Here is a 23679-nt window from a genome sequence, read left to right on the forward strand (position 1 = left end):
GTGATGACGATATCAGTGTAGAGAAGAGACTCTCCAATATCATTCCACCTTCGGCAAACGGCGAGTGAATTGAGGAACGAGCTGTTGTCACACTTCTGCGGACTGGACTTGACCTCCCATAGCACCTGCCGGAGGATTTCTGTGGGGGCAACCGTCGATCATTTCTGGTGACTGCCTTGCCATGGCGGCGACTTGAGCAGGCTGAGATTCAAGCGGCTCCAGCAGGTTCAGGAGAGTATGAGCCTTGTATTTATTCCAAGCAGCTGCTCTTGATTTTTCTTTTGGGGCAAACAAGTCCATGGAAAGCCACTCAACAAACATTTCACGATCTCCACAAGTGTCAAAGAGCCCAACCCATCCCACGGAGGCATAAGTGATTGCGAGGCTGAATCGAAAAACCAACACAAGGTTGACTGTACGGTGTGTCGATATCTTGGCTGTCGCTGTTGTGACCCAACCTCGACGCCATTTGAGAAAGTGTTGACAAGGTTCCCTGATCCAACTCCTTGCAAGTTCCTTTGCGACAGATGCCAGTAGTTGTGCCCATTACTTGGAAAAAATTGCCAACTCCGACGACGACACCACTCATGGGTTCACATAGTCTCGCCGCTTGTGGTCAACCTCTGCAGCGCTGGTGTTGTCCATTGAGGAGCGATATGGTGACGGCGTCATGAACCTCACATCATCCACGGGGCTGAATGTGACGTTTTTCTTCACTTTAAGATGGACGGCATGCGCTGCTCTGGAGATGCCATGCTCCAGCTTAGTGAGGACATTCGGCTCATCAACCGTACCGTCATGGTCATCATGAGTCGTGGAAAACCCGGTACCATTTCTGCCGGATTTGACCGGTGCCGCCGCCTCGAGTTCATAGATGTTCCCGTCACCTCCGATTCCGGCGGCACCGACCACCCTCGGCGGCGAGTCAAGGTGGCCGTGGGAGGTGGCGTCCTGAGCACTGAAATTCGTAGGAGGCTCATTTTCTTTCTTAGCCGTTACTGAAGCTCCAGGCGGATGACCCATAATATCCCCTTCTGAGACTCCTTTGACAATGGGGGCTGGCGCAGGATTCGAAACCCGACTGTTGGTGACGCTACTCCGCTCCTGTTCAACAATGACCCTCAACGGTGATGGCTGTACAGTCACTGGCTCAGCAGATTGCAGCTCGGCCCAGGGGGTTTGTCCGCTGTCTAGCTCTGAAATACCAGGAGCACATGTACCCCGTGAGCTCCTGTTATGCTGGCTGTCATCTTCGCATTCACCCATAGGAGATGGCATGAATTCTTTCGAAATGTGCTGGTAGGGCTTCAAAACGCCGGTATCGGTTGATATTGTGGATTCTGACCCTGAGCTTCCGGACCAAACCTGAGGGCTTGCTCCACTGCTCTCCCTGCTGGAATCGGTCGACGAAGACGAAAGGGTTGCCTGGAAATCTTCAGCTGGTGACGAGCCAGCGGACCTGTTTGTCGACCTGTCTTGAATCTCGCAAATGTCATGCGCCTCGATCTCCGGGAGTGTCTGTTCCATTGCATACGTGCCGGCCGGATCCCCTGGACGGGTGTCCATAACGACTCCATCAACCTTCTCGTACACGGGCCCCTCCTCTTGAGCATTATCGTGGACACGGCCCTCCTTCAGACGCGAAAATTGCACCGAGTCAGAGGGGTATTGAGGATCTGAGTCTTCACGGGCAAAGAATGGCTGCTTGAGCCGTTTACGGGCCTTGTCGGACAGAACCCATCTCTCGAAAGCATCCCTCACATCTTGCTCACCACAGTCTCGCTCTTTGGCCAGGTTTCTCTTCTGCGAGTATTGCCGCATTCCATCGTCCATGGTCTCGAGCACACGACAATCTTGCCCCAACACAGGGTCAATCGACGCTTGGTCTGCGTGATATTGGGCACTTGTTTGATGAGATGCAGTTTGTTGGCTGTTGGCTGTGGCGCCTTTCGTGTATCCGAAAGGAAGCCCGGTCGAATATCTCCACTGATGGCCCCGTCGTGGACGGGAGAAGTTGGGGTACGGTGATTCTGGTCGGAGCTGAGCGGAAGACGGCGGCTGGCAGCTAGGCTGTCCAATGGTGTCGGACATGATTTCGATGAAGCCCTAATGGACTCAGTGGCATCCCAAGCGCCAAGTCCCTAGTAGAAACTGGCACAACTGCTCCGCGAGAGTCGCACTCCATGATGGATATACCACGTTGCGTTTTGAGAAGCGGCTTGAAGTGGCGCAGCGTCATGGAGGTCGTTCCCGTGCAACATCAGAGTGATGATGATCGATGCCTTCGCAGACAAGGATGAAGCCTGAAGGGTTCGCAGTGGTTCGGTAGGTGTTCGGCTTGAGCGATCGCTGACGACGTCACTAGCGCCTTTCTACGGAGCCCTTTTCCGGCAAGCGTGCCACGTGCCGCCACCCTTCCATTTCCACGTCCACTCACGTGGCGGCTTTGCTGCAGATTGTCAACCAGAATTTCTCCGAGCTGTCACATTGTACTGTAGGGGCCTGGGCAGTAGCCTACCACACGGCCCAGTACGAGTAGTCCCAAATCACTACACAAATTGTCGGTTCCTGAGACTATTCATCCACTCGCATATTGCCCAGAAAGCTAGTCTCGGTATTTCTTGCCATTATTACTACTTAGTATCATTACTGTTGTCTAACTGATCCTCTCACTGTGGCCCATACTTGCTTTCCTCAAACGCCTTGTGCTGCCGATTGGTCTCGATCTTCACCCAGATATAAGAAATAACCGCTCAGATGGCAATGTACGAGAATAGGACCCCTAAGGACAGCCCGAACGCATAGTGGAACTCCAAGGTCCAGATAACAGCGGACACGCTCCCAATATAAACACACACTCCAAGCAGCCACCACGAAGTCGAGTATCGAACATGTTCCGAAAAGCCTTGTTGTTCTTGTATCGGTCATCGTAACGAATACGAACCTCGCGGTCCTGCAGTCCGTCGACAGCAATGAAATCTTCCGCAGCGTAGTAAATGAACGGTCGCAGCTTCGTGCCTCCAGGCCGCGAATTTATCCCAACCGGGATCTTCACGAATGGGAAGAGCTCCGTGACGAGCATGAGCATGCCCAGGAAGCCCATGATAAAAGTCGGCGAATAGAGATAGAGGTGGGGCTTGACCAGGGACCTGACGACAACGAAGGGGATCAAGGCCAAAATCATGGCGACGCCGTACACACAGGACGTGGCATCCCTCCTGTTTCTCGATAACAGGGGCGCGCAGTCCCCGGTATGGACCAAAAGCCAATATATCCTTGCTATCAAGATGCAGAATTCACAGGCCTCAAATGAAATAATTGCGTAGCCGAGGATGTTTTCGTCGTATTCCGGTTTGGAGATCGGACGCTGTGCTCGAGGGAGGCTCCACGAGTTCGTCCGAGCGCCCCAGCGTAGCCTTAAGCTGGTAAAGCCTACCTAGTAGCCACGGCTGGTGTGCCGAGATTCCCCAGCTGCAGACGTCATCGTTCCAGACTGAGTGGGCCCCTAGCCGAGCACTCCACCCACTCAGGCACCCAGCCAGGCACCCACCAGGCGTCGAAATAATTAGCCCTTGTAGCCCTGGAGTTGGCAACGTGTTTGCTCACTTTTGGTTCAGCCCCTGCCGATCGACAGTGACATCGGTGAGTTGATGAACTACCCCATACTGTGTACCTTAGGTAAAGTAGACATGCAACGGACATTCAGTGAGGGCCGGGACATGCACTTTGGAAAGAATGCTTCGAACACTCGGGACTGCACTTCGTGCGAGATGACAGACGCTTATTCTCAAACCCAGTCTCGCTTGCGAATACTGGATCCCTTGGACTTATCAATGTACAGGACTCCTTGGCTCTATGTGGCGTGCTTGGAGGAATGCGCCACAGAGTTACTGACAGCGAAGTGTACCGCGCACCTACCACAGACGCCGAACATCCTCCATGCAATCCCCCTCGAAGGCTCTCTCGCCGTACGAGTACCGCGAATTGAACGGCGTTTCTTTCGAGCTCGGAACTCCCTCGATCTCATGATCCTCGCAATGCCACTGAACATGCCTTTTCATGGTCGCATTCTTGCGCTGCTAGAGAGCCACAAGACACAAGACAGACATACTCTTACATCCCTACATCATACCTCCATGGCTCATGGCCAACTTACTTATGCTGACACGGCCTAGTTCGCCGAAGTAATTCTCTGAGTCTCCCTCCAGTGCACGACCGCGAGCGCCACGACCAGCACCTCTTCCATCGTGTCGTCAGTCGTCCAGCACTCAGGCAACAACTCCAGAAGCCCACCGCGCTTCGACCCCCAATACTCGGGCTTGAACCTGGCGATCGCCACTCCCCGCCCATTCAACAGCACCATGTTCAGCGGGTCGAGCTTCTTGCGCGGTCGCCAGGTCAATTTCTCCCCACCCATCGCCCTGGATGTGTACGAGTACTGCATGTTCAACCGGGCAGACTCGAGCGAGAACTGCCTACCACGCAGCGTCACGTCGATGCGCGTTTTGAGCATGTGGAATACGACGGTCGCGACCTCAATGTTTTGTGCAGGCGACCGGATTCGCATTTGAGGTTTGCGGTGGCGGGCGTCGATTGTGTACAGTTCGGTGGGGACGTTGGGGTTGGTGTTGTTTGCGGTCGTGACATGGATGGTGGTGTGCAGGTTCCAGTAATCGTCGTATTGGACGTGCAGCTTGCGGGCGTCGCTTGGTGACCCGGGGAAGTCGGGCCCGCCTATTTCCTGTGAGTCCTGGTGCGTCTGGTCTTCGGCTCGGGCAGCGGTAGCGGTGCCTTGGCTGGACTGGTATGCTACCTGAGTGGACGGAAAGCCTCCTGGAGGGTTCTGTTCTATGAATCTGCTGAAGAGGCTCTTCATGTTGAGTCGCTTGGATATTGGGCTCGATGGGGTGAGCTAGGCTATTGGGGCTGGCCAGTGTGTGCGACTAAGTTAGATAAAGGGTATTCTCGAGTGGAGGCTTACCACGGATACTGGAGCCTGCGCACGGATAGATATACATGCAGTACATCGTACTGGACCTTCGACTATGTACCTCTACGCCAAGCTCGCTGTGCGGGTGTTGGCATGTTTCTGGTGTTCGTGGTGTTCGCCTTCTTCAAATGACGCAACGTCGCAGTAAAAGTCGTCGATCACTCGAACCAACCCCAGGCACCGCCACGTGCTGGGCTGGAGAAAAGAGGTCTCTAAGCTACAATAGGCGCTACGCAGCGCTCGGTGGGGCTAAATGGTCGCATCGTCTTAACTGGGGTTATCGAGGCACGCGCACCGCCTTCGTGGCTGTGCCATGGGCGATCTGTGCACTCGGCAAGACGGCAAAGTTTCCAAAGATATCAAACATTCTGTATCCCGCCGTATCCGAGCATAGGTACGGGGACGCAAAGAAGACCTAAGAAACTAGTGAGAATAGAACAATATCACATATGCTCAGCGACATACATGCGCACGTCAAACAAGGGTGTACAATGGAGACCCATCGACGTCTGCTCATCGTAACCTTCATCAAAGCGATGAGAATCATGGTCATCCCCTGGAAATATCTACACTAGAGCCCGTCACCAGGTGTCCAGAACTTGTTCCACCTCTCGTCAGTAGACCCCGCATCGACATCCTTCTTGCTGTAGAACCGCAAGTCGGTGCTCAGCCGGATGCGGCCACCAGAATCGTCATTGGCAGCAGCGGTGTGAATGGTGTATGGTAGATGGAAGACCACGTCACCAGCCTCGTAGTCCGCCACGAGCCAGCGGAGCCTCGCCTTTTTGGATAAATGCTCATTGTCCCGCTGAAACACCATTGGGTCCATCGACAGGACGCCAGTAGCGGTCATGTTGCGATTGAACGCCGAGATCTTCTCCTCGAGGGTGAAGTTCTGGGCACGGGCATAGAAGTCGTCCTCAATGGCTTTCCCTAGCCCCGTGCTCTCCTCCAGATAAACCAGCCCACCGCCCTGATGCGTGATGTCTCCGATCGGTACCCATGCTGTGAGGAAGAAGGCATCCCCACCTCGCAGGAAGAGCTTGTCATAATGCACACCGGTGCTTTGCCCGCCGGGGATGTTGTGACGCAGCATGGTCCTCTTGACCAGGACTTCCTCGTCCCATTGCATGAGATCGCGGACCATCCCACGCAACTTTGGATGGGCGACGAAGTCCAAGTACGGCTGCTGAACGTGGGCTTCGACAAGCCGCTGCAGTTCATCACTCCCTGCAGGCTCTCCACCGCCGATGCCGTTGTGCAGTGCTGGATCTTCCGCTGGGTTGTAGCTGCCCTCGACGGGTTCGGTACCCGGCTTCAACAATCCCAGAGACTCGAATTGGGAGAAGTAATGCTCGCGCGTCCTGAGCACATCGTCACGAGGCAGGAGGCCCTTCACAAAGACGTACTCGTCCTCGAATAAGCGGCGGCGGATCTCCTCTAGTGGCGTGTCTGCGGGAGTTTCGCGGAGCCAGCCCAGCATGGGCTGGGGGATGGAGCCTTGGATCGCGCGAAGTTTCTCGGGGAGACCCTTGGGACCGAGCGTAGTGACGGTGGCCGCCATTGGAAGTTCAGCTGGCGCAGAAAATTAAGCGCACGAAGTCAGAAGGATCGGAAGTGCAAAATCTCGAAGTACGAGATGCCATGATTATCGATTGATGCGATGGTTTATATCCTGTGCGGGTACGTCAGAGATCGGGCCACCAGTTCATGCGAGTCGGGGAAGCTAAGGTACGAGTATTGATAGCTTGAAGTGGTTGGTTCTGGTCAAAAACGTGGGGAGGGCGACTTGACACCCGGTGTCTTGCCTCAATGTCTAACGGGCCGTGTCCGACTCAACAACGAACCAGGGTCTTGCTGTTGTGATGTGTTGTATAAAGTGGTGGCTGAGGAGGGAAAGGCGACGGCGAGTGGGGAACGAAGAGGAAATCCGCGACTCCAACAGGTAGGTGACAGGTCATACATAGGTAGGGAGCGAAGCATTCGGCTGAGATTTCCTGAGAACTCCTGGAACTCCTGGAACTCCTAGCCAACGGCGCGACTTGGCCCTTTTCTTTCTCCTGCTTCCCTTCTTCACTTTTGCGCGAATGGAACAAGCAGTGACGCGGCCACTCACGGATTTATGACTTGGGACTGTCCGGTGTCGCTTCCAGGTACGGTAGGGTGCAGCTCTCAGTGTCTTGAGCATGCATCAATGGTCATCTTCAGCAGACATACCCCGACCGACCCTTGAGTTCTTACTTCCCATATCGACGGAGCTTTTACCATGTTGCGCACATTTTACGTTTCGAGGCCCAATGACTGGCAGACATCGTCCAATTAATCGTGATTGACACAGGCAAGGATTGTCGCCGCTTCTCTCACATTGAGCTCACCTCCTGCTTCCTTCCTAGCGACCTTCCTGGCTGGTCTTAGATATTTCTCTTGATTATAGCGCAAACAGTTTCGGTCGACATAAGAGTATACGTTCTATTTCGCAAGGGGTCCGTCTTCGGGGATGACGGCCGCAGCTGGTATTGCGCAAGATCGAATGTGCGGATATCAAAAACGTATTTCTGAGTGACGGGACAATATATCCGGTCTCCATCCAATGGGGTATCCTCGTGTCCTCCTCGTGTTGGTATATCAAAGATCCAGTCTTCTCAGCCTCCAAACTCGCGTCCATTCTCTTTCTTCGAGGTTATCCTTGTTCCTGTGACCATCAGGTGATGGATGATTACTGACCCGCCACGTCGAACTTCGTGTTACACCTGATGACCTGCATCCTGGCTGACAAGATGTGGATGAGGCAGTGATACTCATAGCTTACAGGATCGTGGAGACGTTCGATCACAGACGGGCCGCACGCACCCTTCTCAAGGTCTTTCAGACAAGTGCATCCCTTAGAGATCGATGACAGGCCATCGTCAGACCGATTCAAGAGAGCTGAATGAGCAGCAGGACCTTCTAGAAGGGATCCCTCCATCACCCGCCGTGACGTGGTTGGTTCAATGTTCTCAGGCAAGCGCAGACGAAAGGAGAGGTCATCATAGGTGCAGCAGGGGTGATGTTGGTGGTCTGCCTAGGATTCAATGGCCTCGCGAAGATCCTCTTGTGAAGCCTGGGAGTACCGTCAGAGATTTGTAATGCGTGTGGGAGGATCGGACTCATGACAGAGCGCTGGATGCTCGAGGCTGAGCATGCATGTTTTTACCTGGAGCGATGACATTTAACGGGCGATGCTAATGTGAGGTGTGAAGTCAGAAAGCGAGAAAGGGGGTGAGGCCAAACTATGAGTAATTACAGTATGTATGAAAAGTGAGCACATGGACTCGACGAGGGCAAGAAGCGGGAGAAACTGAATGCGAGCGAGAGGACACCCTGAGCCCGTACTCGCTGTCCCTAGCTTAGATTACTTGCCTTTACATCTCGAGCAACTGGGGGTCGACGGAGTTCATCTAGCTAGATTCATCAGGTCAATGTTCGCCTGTGCGAAAGATGCCACGAATGAGTCGTGTCGGCCAGTCCGGGTAGCTCAGTCTTCAAAGGGAATCCAACAGGGTTTCAAGTGACGAAAGGATGAGGATGTCTGATTGGAGGCATACCATTTTCAGATCCCGCATAAGTCAGTCGTGTCAAAGACCTTCCAATCAGATTTCTGGTACATACTATGTACTTGTATACTTCCTCACCGTCCATTCATTCTACCTTGAGATCAATCTGTTGACCTCGCATGCCCGACACATTCGACGTCCTGCTAGAAGCGCCTTCTTATCCTTGTAGCTCAAGGCAACTCTTCTCCACAAGAAGGCAACTTCATTCATCTGCAGTCATAAGCAGCTCGCTCGGTCCAGGCCTATCTGCAACTTAGTACTGGCTCGCTTTTTGCTTGTCCTCCCTTTCACTTCAAGTTGCTCCTCGTCCCATCAGCCAAAACTCTCATCCTTGCTACCCGGCCATACCGGGTTTTCGTCCTCCTTGCTCAATCCCATAGCCGCCATTCACCCTTTCATGGTCGATGGTAGACCTCGAGCTACGTTAGATCACCTCCCTGCTCCGTTTCGTCCTTTCTCCCTCCTAACCTGGATGACGGTGAAGCATTTGCCAGACTGTACCATACCGCCAACTTCCCACCGAAAGTGCCGCCCATGGAGCTCTGGCAACGCTCCGTTCAAAAACAGGCGCCGGCGTCGGCTAGCATGCGTCACTCATGACCAAGAGAGGCGTTGCTGAGGAGCCTGTGGAACCTTCACTCCATGTTCACAAGATCAAGCATCCAGCGAGAACAAGAGAGCGGCAGTATGGATTCAATCCGAAGTCAGTACACCCGTCCATCGGGAAACTTTTTCCATCACAAGCTGACTTTGCTCAAACCCAGCAAGTCAACCTACCGGTAGCATTGCATTCAATGGATGGGGACCGGACGAATCAACTAGAAGTCTCTCAACAACCAGAAGTCACATCCTACATCGGGCGCATCGAAGAGCCATGCAAGCCAAACTGATGACCGACTGTCGTTGTCGCAGGTGCGAACATCGGTGGTAAAAAGCTGAAAAGACAACTTGAAGTGAGGCCAGCGCCACAGAGAACTTGAAGTCTACCTTCTCGGATAGATTGCTTTTCTGCTCTCGTGGAACGCTAGACCCAATTCACTGGATGCCATCTTCCTTTGGTGACAAGTTGTGTCGCTATTATCATCAGCTAGTTCAAAACTCTGCTGATGGAGGATACAGATGTCTGGAGTGGAACGAAATACACATGCCCTTGGCTGCCAAACGATTCAGCGGAATCTCATCTCCCAATGTCCACCTCTCCCCTACTTTCGTGGTTCGAGTCTCAAAATGCACGTCATGCGGACGCCCTTATCTGCCGCCGGCCGCCCTACGCAAATCACACATATACTGGACGAACCCTCATCACTTCCCGTCGCTACGGCGGACACCACGGCATTGGATGCGCTCAACTGTTGTCGCATAGGCGGCTTGATGGTCCGCCAAGGCCAGAGCATACGGAAAACCCATGATGTTGCCGATATTTGCGTTCGCTCCCTTCAGACACCTGGGAAGGGGACTTCATGTATTGGGCACTGACGACCTGGCCTTCGACGCTTACGGGTCTACTGGCCGATACAGTACTAACACAAGTCCGCGGCCTTCTGTCACATTGCTCACCTTTATGAGACATTAATGATTCGATCCCACGAGAGGCGGCAACACGCAGATTTCAGCCTCTCTGCAACGTATACGGATGGTTTTAATGGTGAAACTTTATGGTAGTACATTTTACCGTAGTAGGACACAAATATCACTGATCCGGGTTAGTCTTCTATACTATTCTATATTTAGTATCTTAGGTTATGGTTAGCGTATAGTAGTACTTAGTACTTATATATACTTAGTACAGTATAGCCCGCCTAAGGGGGGTTTAAACCAGTCTGAGATCAATCTGGGGCCGATCTGGAGGCGATCTGGAAGTGATCTGGAAGCGATCTGGAAGCGATCTGGAAGCGATCTGGAAGCGATCTGAAATCGATGTGGGACCGGCCTGGGACCAAGCTGAGACCTCAAGTGGAATATGTAATTATCAAAACCGCTTTTAAGGTCTCAGACCGGTCCCAGATCGATCTCAGTGTGGTTTAAACCCCCCTTAGGCGGGCTATACGTACTGAAGACTTGATCAGTCATGCAGATGGTTCTCAGACTTACGGCGTTGATGCCCCAGCACTGCTAGCGCATTCGACGGGTCAGGGCAGTTGGTGTACAGTACTTTACTGTACAAACAGTATACGGACAAAAAGGACGGGAGCGAATCGCGGTGACGGTTACATTACCGGGTCCATCAAGTCAAGGCAAGCGCGATGGATTTGGAGCCGCCACTGTTGGCCAGTGGTTACGGTATGTGGCGGGTCACGTGCACCTGTCTTGGCAAAGAAATGTTGCCAGTCCTTCATATTTCTGTTCTACCTCGAACGTCATTACAGTATACTGCGTATGACAACTGCAATTGACTACTTTACTGTCATTTGCAGCTCTACAGGTGCAACTCATCACGCTGTACAGTGTTCTTCAATCTGGAACCTTAACAGCTTAAACTTCTGCTACAGAGCACTCCGGGCCTTACGGCAGGGAGCCTGTCCCACCGCTAACTCCGCAGTTCGATCCCGACCCCGAATTTCCCCAAGCTCGACCGAGGTTATCAGCTCGGAAGAAGCCAAGTGCCTCTGTGCCTGTGCGGGTACATCAACACTTTAGTACTCCATCCGGAACCGATATCTTCGGCGGCATCCACGATGGTTGGCCACTCAAGGACAAAATACTTAGTACTCCCTAGCAGCTGCATCGAAAACGAGCTCTGCCCGGCTTTATGCAAGACGCTGGCCTGGCCGCTGATAATACAAGCAGATATTAAACACCATTGATATTCAACAACATAAGGTATTTCGGGACCGGCATCTCCATAGGTAGCTTTGGAAATGCCGTACAGCTCTCCTTTTCCACCGTTGGACATCCCAAAATGCAACATCCTCTCCTACCTGTTCCCTCCTGGGAAGACACCGTCCACGAAACCACTATGGATCGATGCTGCCGACACATCGCACAGTCTCTCACCTGCCCAGATGTTGTCTTGGGTCAAGAGATTCGCTCTCGGCCTCGATCGACTCGGCGTCAAGCAGCAGGAAGCGATCATGGTGTTCACGCCCAACCATCTTTATGTGCCCATGGCTTATCTCGCGGCTGCTGGTTCCAAACGCTTCTTCACGGGTGCGAATCCCATATACACGGTCAACGAGGTCGCTCATCAGATGAAGGCGATAGAGGCGGCCGTCATGCTCATTCATCCGACTCTGCTTGAAACGGGCACCGCTGCGGCAAAACAAGCCAACATCCCGCCTAACAGGCTTTTCATCTTCTCAGACTCGGGGCATCCGACCACGAATGGTATCAAAGACTGGCGATCAATGGTAGCCTCGGAGTCGGACGCCGAGTCTTGGAACTGGGATCCCCTCGAGGGTGAGGCTGCTCTGAAAACCGTCGCGGCCATCAATTTTTCCAGCGGAACCACTGGCCTACCAAAGGGAGTCTGCATCACACATCGCAATCTGATCGCCAATGCGGCGCAGTGTATCTTCAACAAATACGAGGGCACTGAGTACTCGGAGCAAAACCCTGGTCCAGAGCGTTGGCTGGCCTTTCTACCTCTCTACCACGCATACTCGCAGTTATGGACCATCAATATCGCGTGCAGGCTTCATGTGCCGGTCTACGTCATGACGAAGTTCGTATACGAGGACTTCCTCAAGTACATACAGCAGTACAAGGTCACGACGCTCCAACTGGTCCCGCCCATTCTCATCATGTTCGCGAAACGGCCCGAGACAGCCAAGTACGACATCAGCAGCCTCAGACAGCTCCTTTGCGGTGCGGCGCCGCTGAAAAGCGACCTGCAAAACGAGATCATGGAGCGATTCAACGTGACCATCGTCCAAGGCTGGGGCATGACCGAGACGACCTGTGCAGGGATCATGATGCCGGGGATGACCAAGGACCTGACCGGGTCGATCGGACACCTCCTGCCCAACACCGAGGCTAAGATGCTCGACGAAGACGGCAAAGAAGTGACTGCCGAAAACGAGGCGGGGGAGCTCTGGCTCCGAGGACCCCAGATGCTGCTGGAGTACTGGAGAAACAGGGAAGCCACGAAGGAGAGCAAGACCGAGGACGGGTGGTTCAAGACTGGCGACGTCGCCGTGCGGAGGGGCGACAAGTGGTGGATCGTAGACCGGAAGAAGGAGCTCATCAAGGTCAACGGATTGCAGGTCGCCCCTGCGGAGCTCGAAGCCGTGCTGCTCGAACACCCAGATGTCGCCGACGCGGCGGCCGTGGGCATCACTCTTCACGGCGAGGAGCTACCTCGAGCTTATGTCGTGCTGCAGGAGCGAGCCAAGGGCAAGACGACAGTGGAGGACATCCAAATTTTCATCGCAGGCAAAGTGGCCAAGCATAAACGTCTGGCAGGTGGGGTCAAATTCATCGACGAGGTGCCAAAGCTGGCTAGCGGCAAGATCGTGCGCAAGTTGATGAAGGAGTGGGCCAAACGAGATGCCAAAGAGATGGAAGCTACCGTGAAGGCGAGACTATGAATAACTCTTCTGGGAAGGAAAGGGGCATCCACCACTTCCGTCCACGTGGTGATACTGGGTTTCAGTTGAGGTCGGAGCACGCGCCCTATCCCATCAAACCCATGAGAACCCCAGACGGACTAACATCAATTGTACGGGGTACGAGCCACGGCACGTTCAGAGGAGGTCATCACCCGCACATTGTCAGAACGCAATCCCGAGCATGTTAAAGATGTATACCGAGCAGACGGCAGCGCGGGGTTTGACTAAACTTCCAACCAGAAACAAAGTACGGAGTACCCGGACTGCACTCGCACAGATGTCACGTTAGTAGGAGTATATAAGAGTATAGGACATTTGGGAAGGGAGAAAAGGGCATTGGGTGCCTCGCCGCCAGATCGCACGTTCATGTGCACAGTTTAGCCGGCCTGAGACGGCTTCTGGACTTTAACGTACATGCTTACTTGGTACAGCAGCAACTATGCGAGACCACTCCAACGCTCTATTCTGCATGGTCTGATGCTCGCCACGGTACTTCACTCGAAGCCAGCTATGTACATACAGGTATCTGTCTGGTTGAAACTACCATTGAGACAATTTCTTACATCCTGTCGCGAATAAATCAATACTGTATCTGAGAAGCATCTGACGTTGTATCTGAGAAGTAGCTGACACTGTGTCCGAGAAGTACCTAATACTTCTCACAGTCCTTAAATCGCCGAGGTTCTCGCGGTTCTGAGACGTATCAGGTACAGTACTTCTCGGACACCTCTCGGATACTTCGCAGACGCCTTCTGGACACCGATTCGAACCCTCAAGGTCGGGCAGTACCTGTCCTAGCTACCGAATACCCATATATGTGTCTAACATTTAACTTGTACTCCGTACGTACTGCCCTTGTGCATTACCGAATACACACTCGCGTTATATACCCCTCGACGCACATTGGATGTCTGTCTCACTGATGAATCTTCCCTTTCGACGTCGTGCACCTGAGGTAGCTAGACTGGTGGTTGCCGGGCAAGGCCCATGCTCGAGGCGAGAATACAGTATCCTCTTCAGACCAGGGACAGATAACAAGGACCTCTGGGCGAGGTTGGCAAGATATACTTACTTACCTACGGTAATAAGTTACTATGTCGCGAAGACCTACGCGTGCGACACCAGTGACGAGCGACGGCAGTAAACACATCTGAGACGAAGCTCATCCATTTTCATTGCTGACCTGCTCGTACAGAAATGCAGGCACGTCAGAAGTCCAAGCCGCCGCTCTGCACGGCCACGACTAATCCTGTTCCTGCTTTCCTCCCTTTCGCTACTTCATCTGTCTTGCTCGCTTCCTTCGGCCTCCCCTTTCTATCGACTCGTTCATCTCTGGGATCGAACCCGCCGTTGCCCCAGAGCGCCCACTCCGGCGTCTCCTTGCAGTAATCCTCTGGTTTGAAATCCTGGCCGCCCTCCAGTAACGCGAAGAATCTGTCATAGTCAATGATGGTGTGCCATTTGCCATCCACCAGAAAGCGCTTCGACGCAATCAGCGCGCAACAGCTGTGTGCGTGCTCGGCCGCGATGCCATATTCGAGACCTCTCTTCGCGAGAGCGGCATTCAGGGCTTCCACAAAGGCGACGACCTCCTCGTAAAAGGGGACGTTCTGCATGGTGAGACCGGCTGAAGAGGAAGTCGACGTCCCGCAGTACGTGACGCCCTTGATCTCGATGAAGCAGGGTAGCCCCTTGGCGACCAGGTCTGCGTACCCTTCGACCTCGTCCTCCACATTGAAGCCTTTCACCAGCGTCAGTCTGAAAACGGTGCGCTGCTCGAATCTTTTGGCTCGCAAGATGTCCAGACACGAGTTGAAGCGTTCCCAGAAATCACGGTGCAGAGGACGGTCGATCTTGCGGAGACTGTCCCGGTTGCTTGCATCAATGCTCACGTATAATTGCGTGACTCGTCTCAGGTCGTTGAGTTGCTGCGGATGTTGGGCATTGCAGACCAGAAAACTCGAGATGCGCTCGCCGTGTAAGAGGCCGACGAACTCGTTGATCCGCGGATAGAAGATCGGTTCACCCACGAGACTCAGCGCGCAATGCCTGATTCGCATGGCTTCCTCGAATCGTTCGCTCCTCACGCCCGGCACGCCGCGCATCATTTTGATCTTCTTGTAGTGCCCCTCCTTGGCGCCGTTGAAGATCATCTCGGGGTCGTCGACCTGCCACCGCCACGTGGTGGAGACCGGGTTGGTGCCATGTCTCCAGCAGAAGACGCACTTGTTGCTACATGACAAGGACGGCGTGGTTTCCATGCACAGATGGGAAGCAATGCCGTAGAAGGAGTTTTTGTAGCAGGACCCGCGGCCTCGGAGGGCGGATTTGGTCCATCGGCAGATCTTGACGCCAGAGTGGGTGCCCACGATGGTGTAACCTTGTTTGGTCAGGGCCGCGTGGGTGGGCGATTCCCTCGGCACCATGGCTTTTAGAGGCGCGGGTAAAGAGGAGTACGTGGTGAAGTCGATCGCCATGGGAGCGCTCTCCCCACCGACGTCCTCGAGGTCCGTGGTATTAGCCAGTTTTCGTCGCTTGTTGCGCCCAGAGTCTGGGAAGTCGTCGTCATTGTCGTGCCCGGCATCTGGCTCGTCCTCCTGGTCGCTCTCAACGGCGGCCCCGCTGCCAGGGACACCATCTCCCAATGTACCGGAAACACTGAGTTCCTGGAGGACATGACACACTCCACCTGTCCATTCCTCCGTCGCTTGCTCGATGCTGCTCTTCACGTCGCCCAGTCCCAATGGGTATGCTCTTTTCCGGCCCGTTAGCTTGGCCATCCATTTGTCCACTTCCACGGCCTGTGAGCAGAACCCTTTCTCCTCTGTCGGCCATCCTTCTTTGTCTCCGATGCCGAAAACTGCATACCCTGCCAATGAGGCGAGCGGCGCCGTGTCAATGCGGAAGTCATTGTGCGTTTCATCCAGGTGCGCGAGGAAGGTATTCAAGATGGTATCGATGTCGTAGGACGGAATGAGGAGCAGGTAGAAGTATCGCACATTCGCGGCTGGTTTGGGTATCTTGGGACCAGAGATGAAGTAATCGTCGAGATCGATGTATGAGAGATCGTACACTTCGGGCTTAAGGATCGTGGGTTGGGTGGTCGCGAGGGATTCGAGTTCAGCAGCAACCCTCTCTGACAGTTGTTCAGTTGTTCCCGTCAAGGACGAGAAGAAGACCAAAGGCTGTAGACAAGATGGCTTCGTTTGTCTCTGCGGAGATGTGTGCCCTCTTGAACTGACCGGCTTGCGTCCGGTCACGACCCGGGCGGCTGCTGGGCGAGGTTTTCGAGCCTGGCCGGATGTAAGCTGATCAACGTATATGGAAGTCGCCTCGTTCTTCTTCTCATTCGTGGCCGTTTTCGCAGAACTATCATCCACTGCGAGCCAATCTGCTTTCTCTAGGCTGGGAGAAGAATCGCGTAATGCGCTTCTGGCGGCGGCACGCCTGCGCCGCACGATGATGGCAAGGACGGTCAGGACAAGTCCCGAGGCCAGCAGGAAGCGATTGTCATGCCAGAAGGTCAGCAGCCGGTCCAGCCAATCTGCCAGGATGACGACCGGCGCCGCTTCTTCGCCCATGTCCATGGTTGCTCGTGGTTTTCGCCAAGGACAAATATTGAGAAAAGTCGACGACTGGGATGCGGGGAGTCGACCACCCCGCCGCTTTAACTACGCACGGTACAGACCGATCTCGGCATTGTTCCTTGTCTGAGCCTCGATACATCTTGTGTACTCCGTACCTATGACAGATACCCAAGGGTTAATATCTACCATAGCCCCTATGCTGGCGCCGAAACGGCTGATTCCGACTACCCTACTATTGATGAGCTTGGTAGTCATGGGCCGGATCGGGTGATGCCGTGCTTTAGACCTGTCGATGGCTCGATCGTCGGCTGATGAAGAAGATACGGAGCTCGGAGACGGGACGTGGCGAAGCGAAAATCAAGGTCTGGCGGTTTGTGCAGGGATGACTGTCGTTCTGGTACCATGACATGCACAATGCACAGGTAGCTGGTCTTGTCCCGGGTCCACCGTCTGCACTCCATGGGGACCACCGACACGACGGAGGGGAGGCATGCTATCTACATGGTACACGGTACGCGGTACACGGTCCCGCATTTCTATCGACTCCCACGTTCGAAGTGGCCGATGCAACAGTTCGGACTTCGGACTTGAGGTTGAACCGAGTTGAAGTGAACAATACCTAGGGAACAGGACAAAGCAGAAGCAAGGCTGACCGTGCAGGGTACACGACAGAGCTTTGGCGTGGAGCGGTATGCTCAGGTAGCGAGCGCACACGATATGATAGTGTGTAATGTACTAAGTAGTTCGCTGCCCATGCATTAGTTACTTAGTACATACTGTACCTTGCTGTACCGAGAGTTGCATTGCCTTGCGCTGTCCGGCCCTCTGTTGTCGGGGGAGGCGGCTTCGCGCGCAAGGTGCTAGCATGGTAGATACACAGTTTGTACCATGTACCATGTACAGTGTACAGGGTACTGTGTACAGGGTACTGTGTACAGGGTACTGTGTACCTCGTCCCTCGTCCCTCGCTCCTGATGGTGCTATGTCTACATCTGCATCTCTGTCCTGCTCCGCTTGAAGGCACAGCTTAATTAATCCATGGCCAACAGTCAGCCACTGGCCGTGCTGGTTACACTACAACTCTCTTTTCTCCGCGTTGACAGATCTTTTCTCCGGAACAAGGTACAGTACTCGAAGAATACGTCAGCGGAAACACTGTGCCAGCTGGACTATATTGCACTGTACTGGCGGCAGTATCAACGATTGATCGAAATGATGCGTCGACCGAAACGGTTGATCAGGCTGCGATTGTTACTGCCACCGTTACTGTCACTTTCAGAATACTCCTCAATAGTCATAGATTCATTATCTACTTCGCCCTCCCCCTCTCTCGCTTCGCTTTGCACCCCTTGCCCCTCCCCCTCCATTGGCATACCAATGTGTGTGTGCGTGTATATATGCATGTATGCATGTATAACTGTGGCCGCCATCCCACCTCGCAAACGGACAGTCCAGATAATGCAGTCCGCCCCAGCCCAATCCAGTCCGGTACGTGTATATGCGCGTTGGGTATGTGGATGTGTATGTATATGCCGCCCATGCTAGGTAAATATAATGGATGTTCAATCAGCCACTCCAGGGGTATTTGACGTGATATAAAGTATCGGCCGTAACATCGTAAGTAGGTAAGCGCGGCGTCTGCTGTTCGGCAAGCAATTAAACCACGCGAACGAGTAAGCGATTAAGTATAAGGAAGCAAGCAAAGCAAGTCCTGTTAAGAAAGGCAAGGACTTCGTAAGCAAATGGTCGATTGGAACCGCCGGTTTCGCAGCACGCCTCCCACCCCACCACACCTGCGCAATGAAAGTATGCATGCATGCGTGTATTGTGTATGCACGGATAGTGAATGTCGCCTCCAACGCCATGCACGAGGCCAAAATGCATCAAGCCTCATGCAAACACGCGGGTCAACTCCTCGCATATATTCGTGATGGCCGTTCTGCCGGCTTCGAGCACGGCGTCCATGGCGAGGAAAGGGTGTGGCATCCCCTCGGCGACGCTCAGCTCGGTGGGAACACCGTTGGCGGTGAGCTTCCGGGCGTATTCCTCGCCGTCGTGTCTCAGGACATCTAATTCGCCGACAATGATATAGGATCGGGGTAACAGCCTGAAGACGTCGTCCGGGGCCAGAAGGGGCGAGGCCTCCCGGTTCGACCAGTCGCCTTTGTTCGGCAGGTAGTGGTGCCGGTACCAGAGCATCTTCTTCGCGGGGAGGTGCGCTGTGAACTCGAACGCTTTCCACGTGGGACTTGAGTAGGGCGTGGCCGTGTTGTCCGTCACAGGCACGACCAGGACTTGCGACCGGAGAGACACACCCGGCTGGGGTCTAAGCACGGCCTTCTGGGCGATGACCGCCGCGATGTTGGCCCCCGCCGAGGCTCCGGATATGGCGACTCTACCGAGGTCCAGCTTGAGGCAGCTCTGTCCTTGGGAGGACGTCGACCACAGAAAGGATTCCCAGGCGTCGTGGATTGCGGCTGGGAAGGGGTCCTCCGGCGCAAGCCTGTCTCGTGAACATGTGAGTCAGACAAGGCCCGGCTATAAAGCAAAGCTTCACTAAAGATGTTGCGCATGCGCGGGTCGACGAGGCTGAACGGGGGGTGCTAACCTGTAGTCGGTGGTGATTACCACGGCTCGAGAGCGGACGCACATGTGCGTGCACACTGTGTTCTCGGTGTCGATGGCGCCGAACACCCAACCCCCGCCATGGTAATAGTGCACCAGTGGCCAACCAGACCGCGGAGGTACACCAGGTGGAATGAAGCAGCGGATGGGCACCCCCGGGCCCGGGGTCTCTCGGCGGGAGAGCAAGAGGTCGTGGACTTTTCCGACTGGCAAGGGCTTGCTATGGCTGGGCGGTACGGTTCCGCTTATCCGAGCCACGTCAACGGGCAGGAGATGGACCTGTTGGGCATGCAGGATATACTTGTTGTAGAAGGCCACATATTCGGGATGCAGGCGATCTTGGACACTGGGGTGGAGAGGGTTGGGTGGCGACTGTAGCTGTACCGGGGCGAGCTGGGCCACCATCTCTGCCTTTTCGGGGTCACTCTGCCGGGCGCTGGGTGTTGTAGTCATGGATTGCTTCCATGGAGAGAGGAGACAAGGGGAGGAGAGGTCGGTTTGCCATTGTTCAAATACAAACAAGCTGTGGGTGCACCATAGTTTTTGGTGGCACAGCATGGGCTACCTGTGAAGCTTTTGCTCTAGCCCGAGCCAACCGCTCTGGCGGGACAGGGTCGACAACTGTGCTACCTGTACTGAAGTACAGTAGCGTAGAGCCCACCCTCTAGTGGTCCTCGTGGTGTCTGTAGTCGCGGCACCGCAGCACAGGAATCCAGGGTCTTGCCAAGTCGCCTCTGTGGGCTAAAAACAACGTTTGGGACGGTTCTGTCAAACCAGACAGGCTTACCTGGCGATTTGGCCACGTAATTGGCTCACGCTGAGGCCTGGAGGAGCTGCATTATCAAGGTCCAGGCTTGTTGAGCGCTACTGCGTGGGGAGTGGGAGTTGCAGCAGTGGGCAGGTACCGGTATCTCATCTGCTGCTACAGGTACCACGAACACCTACAGCCGGGTCCCTGTTTGCGTGCAAATTGCGTCACGCTACCGGCGTCTGTGCAATGGAGCTGCCCTGGACGAGGTGGCACGCTGTGCTGCCCGGGCAGGCGCTCTCCGCCCAGTGACCCTGTACCTCGTACACTGGGAGTAGCGTTTGCACAATTGTTTTAGGTCACCTCCATCTGTGTCCTTGGATCGAGAGTGACTAGCAGACCGCAGTGACAAGCTTGGAAGACGGCTAGCACTAGCTGATGGCAGATCTCTCCTGGCTACAGCATCCCATTCAAGAGATTTGTGGGCCCAAGTTTGGACGATAGCCAGAGTAGAGCTTCGTTATTGCCGACCAGACAAGCGAATCGGAGTGGCAGGTGCCCGCGACCGATCTTGCGGTGCAGCTTTGGGGCCTGGCAAACTCTATGCACTGAAGGTCCCCATTATCAGGTACTGTGACTGTGTAGTTGCATTGACTGTTCGGAGAATTATCAACGTCGTGGGATCCGACTATGCCAATGTACCCGGGCAGGTAGATCCGGTCACTTGACTTCGATCCACGTAAACGGTTCCAGACCCTGGGCAGCAAAATCGAGGATAGCAAAAGGAACCAAGGCGTCGTTGATTGAGCTTCGAGCCTGGGCAGGAGCCCCGTCCCGGCCCGACCACCAGGATCGGCTCTTCTGGCTGTCTCAGGCGTGCAACTAAGTCCCCCTCATGCAGAACACAAAACAATGTGGGCTGCTTGCTGGCCGAATGGACCCGGCCACGAAGCTGCTGTCGAATGCTCGCTTTGCGACGGAAGGGTACCTAGAATAAAAGGCCATAAGATCAGCATCTCTCTTGTCGATCCCCTCGATAGCCGAGGGCAAAAACGCGGACGAGGTCGTGGATAGCGCTGAGGGCGCAGACTCTGGAGAGTGGGCGGGCTACCAACCAACTTAGACTGCCTAGAACTGCCTTTCGTGGCAGTAGATCCTGTCACGCGAATATAGTACATATTCAGTAGAGCTATTTGTGAAAAAGTGATAGTGTCTCATCCGCTTCTCCGACACTTTGCTTTTCCCCGATGTCCACAGCACCGGGCGTGAGTCTTGTGCGACGGCATGGGCACTCGCCGCAGACGTGCGCCGCCGGTTCCAGTCATGCCTCACCCCCGTGTGCCATCGGTCGACTTGCCCTTTTCTCGAACCGCACGCATTTGCTGGCGGGAGACAAATCGCGTGGCTGGTCTCAGTCCGCTGCGATACCGTCGGACGCGGGAGGTCCCTTGTACACCTTTCGGGCGTGGACTGCGTACCATACCGCCGAGATGAACATGAAGCCGACGAACACGACGCTAGCATAGTTCATCGTCACTACCGTGACAGGCAAGGCCGTGGGCATGCTGAAAAGCACCACCTCGAAGCCAATCCAGCACAGGGCAATGCCGTTCGCAATGGGACCGATAATCGGGCCACAAGTCCAGCGAGCAGTAGATACCTCCTTCCGCCGGTGCACAACACTGATTGCTATCGGAATGGCGTAGCTTACTGCCAGTGCAATAACGCCGACTGACACGAAGGCGAGGAAAGCTGATGAAGAACCCAGATAGATCAAACCGAGCAACATTTGCACCACGGTGGTGAGAATGAGAGCGTAAAGAGGTACACCCAGACGTCTGTCAACTCGCGCCCAGACACTGGCAAGGGGCATGGCGTCGTCCCTGGCAAAGGCCCAGGTGCATCGGGAGGCGGCCACGGTGATGCTGATGCTGCAAAACATGGTGATCATCAGAACCAGGAATATCAGGCCGAGACCACCACCGGACGTGCCCATGACAGTGTGGAAGATGTAAGGTAGCGCTTGGCCGTAGGGTGCCGCAATGACATCTTCCAGTGGAGGGAGTGTGAAGCAGATGGGCAGAATGAAGAACAGGCCGGCGGCACCGCCGACAGGAACGCAAAGGCTGATAGCCGTCGGCACTTTGACCGTAGGGTTTGCACATTCTTCCGCCATCGCTGAAATCATCCCGATGGCGCTGAACGTGTATGCCGCCGGCAGGAGACCGATGAAGAATGTGAAGCCTCCCCACCCCGAAAACGACTTGTCGTAGTGGCCTAGCGCATAGCTAGCACTATGCCGACCGACATCAGCTTTGACAGAGAGAGCAATCAAGATGATAATGATGCTCACAGCCGTCCAGGCCGCGCAGATCGTGTCGACCACTGGGAGGAATCGATTTGCGAGCGCACAAATGACCAGCGTCATAAGGCAGATAGCGTAGAATATCAGGAGCAACTGCCAGTCCTTTGCAACCCAGTCGGGATGATACATCGCCACCGATGCAACAATGAGCGAAGCAAATCCAAAATTGACCGAAAGCGCTGTGTCCCATGGTCAGCTCTTGTATACATCAACCACGTAGAGGTTCAAAGTCATGAAGGCAGCCATTGCAGCGCGACAACCACCACGCCTCTGATGAAGCCGTGCGTGGCCGCTCTTCGAAACTCAAATCCCGCAGCAGGATGACCCGAGTACTGTGCATCTTCCCAGAGGTGTAGGAGGAGCTAATGCCAATATCCACCAAAGTAAGAGGTCGGCGAACAGAGACAGACAAAGAAGGCAAGTAAGAACAAGTCACTCACTGATGGTCCAATTGCCCACGAGCCATGTCCAGCCAGTGATGAACGACAGTGCAGTTTTCCCCTTTGTTGCCAACTGGAAAGACCAGTAATAAGGTCCCGCCGACGTAGGATACTTCGAAGCCAGCTCGCTGAGCGAAAGAGCTATGCACTCGTCTAGGACGAGAACGACGATCCAACCAACGAACATGGCCAGCGGCCCTCCTCCATAGATGGCCGAAATCAAAGGACCACCCTCTCCGTAGGGGATGGCAGCAATGGCCAGCGATTGGAACAGCAGCGTGGCCATGGATCGGTTGCGGTTCAACTCAGGCTTGTAGCCCAGTTGATCCATTATCTGGACGTCATCGATGCTGCCAGCTCTGAGTGAAGCTCTTTTCCCATCGACAAGGACGGGGACATCGCCCACAGGAGGGGCCTTTTCGGCGTCAACAGCCATGTTGGTAGAACAGTCTTGGCACCCGTTGTGGTGTACACGAGGAAGAGTGGAAGAAGACTACCAAGTCTCTGTGGTACTGGGGCGCTGGAGTCTTTTTACGATTCACCATCGAAGTTGAGGGTAAAGCCCTCCAAGAACGACGAAATTCCGTTCATCCTGTCGAAGTTCTGACCAACATAGGTCGAGAGGGCGAGTGGAGGCGTCCCTCTCCAACGCCGCTACCCCCGGACTCTTGAAAGTATGGGTTAGCAAGCAACGGCGGTGGGCGATAAAGCAATGACAAGCATTGTTTGATATTGTCAAGCCTCCACGGGGAATTCTATACGATTTTAGGCCTAGTGCGGGTAG

The 23679-nt window shown here is 54.4% G+C and overlaps 7 protein-coding genes across 7 annotated transcripts; 1 reads left to right on the forward strand and 6 right to left on the reverse strand.

The window, feature by feature from the left end:
- Positions 1-585: 585 nt before the first annotated feature.
- A1O7_08570 (uncharacterized protein) lies at positions 586-1833 on the reverse strand (the record flags this gene model as incomplete). Its single annotated transcript, XM_007762561.1, has 1 exon — positions 586-1833. The coding sequence occupies one exon, from the start codon at positions 1831-1833 to the stop codon at positions 586-588; it is 1248 nt and encodes a 415-aa protein (XP_007760751.1).
- A 2338-nt stretch (positions 1834-4171) lies between these two features.
- On the reverse strand, positions 4172-4876 carry A1O7_08571 (uncharacterized protein; the record flags this gene model as incomplete). The annotated part of the gene is made up of 1 exon (XM_007762562.1): positions 4172-4876. The coding sequence occupies one exon, from the start codon at positions 4874-4876 to the stop codon at positions 4172-4174; it is 705 nt and encodes a 234-aa protein (XP_007760752.1).
- Positions 4877-5561: 685 nt separating this feature from the next.
- On the reverse strand, positions 5562-6554 carry A1O7_08572 (uncharacterized protein; the record flags this gene model as incomplete). Its single annotated transcript, XM_007762563.1, has 1 exon — positions 5562-6554. One exon carries the CDS (start codon positions 6552-6554, stop codon positions 5562-5564), a length of 993 nt encoding a protein of 330 aa, XP_007760753.1.
- A 4887-nt stretch (positions 6555-11441) lies between these two features.
- Positions 11442-13109, forward strand: A1O7_08573 (uncharacterized protein; the record flags this gene model as incomplete). The annotated part of the gene is made up of 1 exon (XM_007762564.1): positions 11442-13109. The coding sequence occupies one exon, from the start codon at positions 11442-11444 to the stop codon at positions 13107-13109; it is 1668 nt and encodes a 555-aa protein (XP_007760754.1).
- A 1229-nt stretch (positions 13110-14338) lies between these two features.
- A1O7_08574 (uncharacterized protein) lies at positions 14339-16717 on the reverse strand (the record flags this gene model as incomplete). Its single annotated transcript, XM_007762565.1, has 1 exon — positions 14339-16717. The coding sequence occupies one exon, from the start codon at positions 16715-16717 to the stop codon at positions 14339-14341; it is 2379 nt and encodes a 792-aa protein (XP_007760755.1).
- Positions 16718-18607: 1890 nt separating this feature from the next.
- A1O7_08575 (triacylglycerol lipase) lies at positions 18608-19795 on the reverse strand (the record flags this gene model as incomplete). Its single annotated transcript, XM_007762566.1, has 2 exons — positions 18608-19220; positions 19326-19795. 2 exons carry the CDS (start codon positions 19793-19795, stop codon positions 18608-18610), a joined length of 1083 nt encoding a protein of 360 aa, XP_007760756.1.
- A 1706-nt stretch (positions 19796-21501) lies between these two features.
- Positions 21502-23331, reverse strand: A1O7_08576 (uncharacterized protein; the record flags this gene model as incomplete). The annotated part of the gene is made up of 2 exons (XM_007762567.1): positions 21502-22634; positions 22896-23331. 2 exons carry the CDS (start codon positions 23329-23331, stop codon positions 21502-21504), a joined length of 1569 nt encoding a protein of 522 aa, XP_007760757.1.
- Between the last annotated feature and the right edge of the window lie 348 nt (positions 23332-23679).

This window comes from Cladophialophora yegresii, assembly GCF_000585515.1.
Source record: "Cladophialophora yegresii CBS 114405 chromosome Unknown aczIN-supercont1.6, whole genome shotgun sequence".
Lineage (NCBI taxonomy): Eukaryota > Fungi > Ascomycota > Eurotiomycetes > Chaetothyriales > Herpotrichiellaceae > Cladophialophora > Cladophialophora yegresii.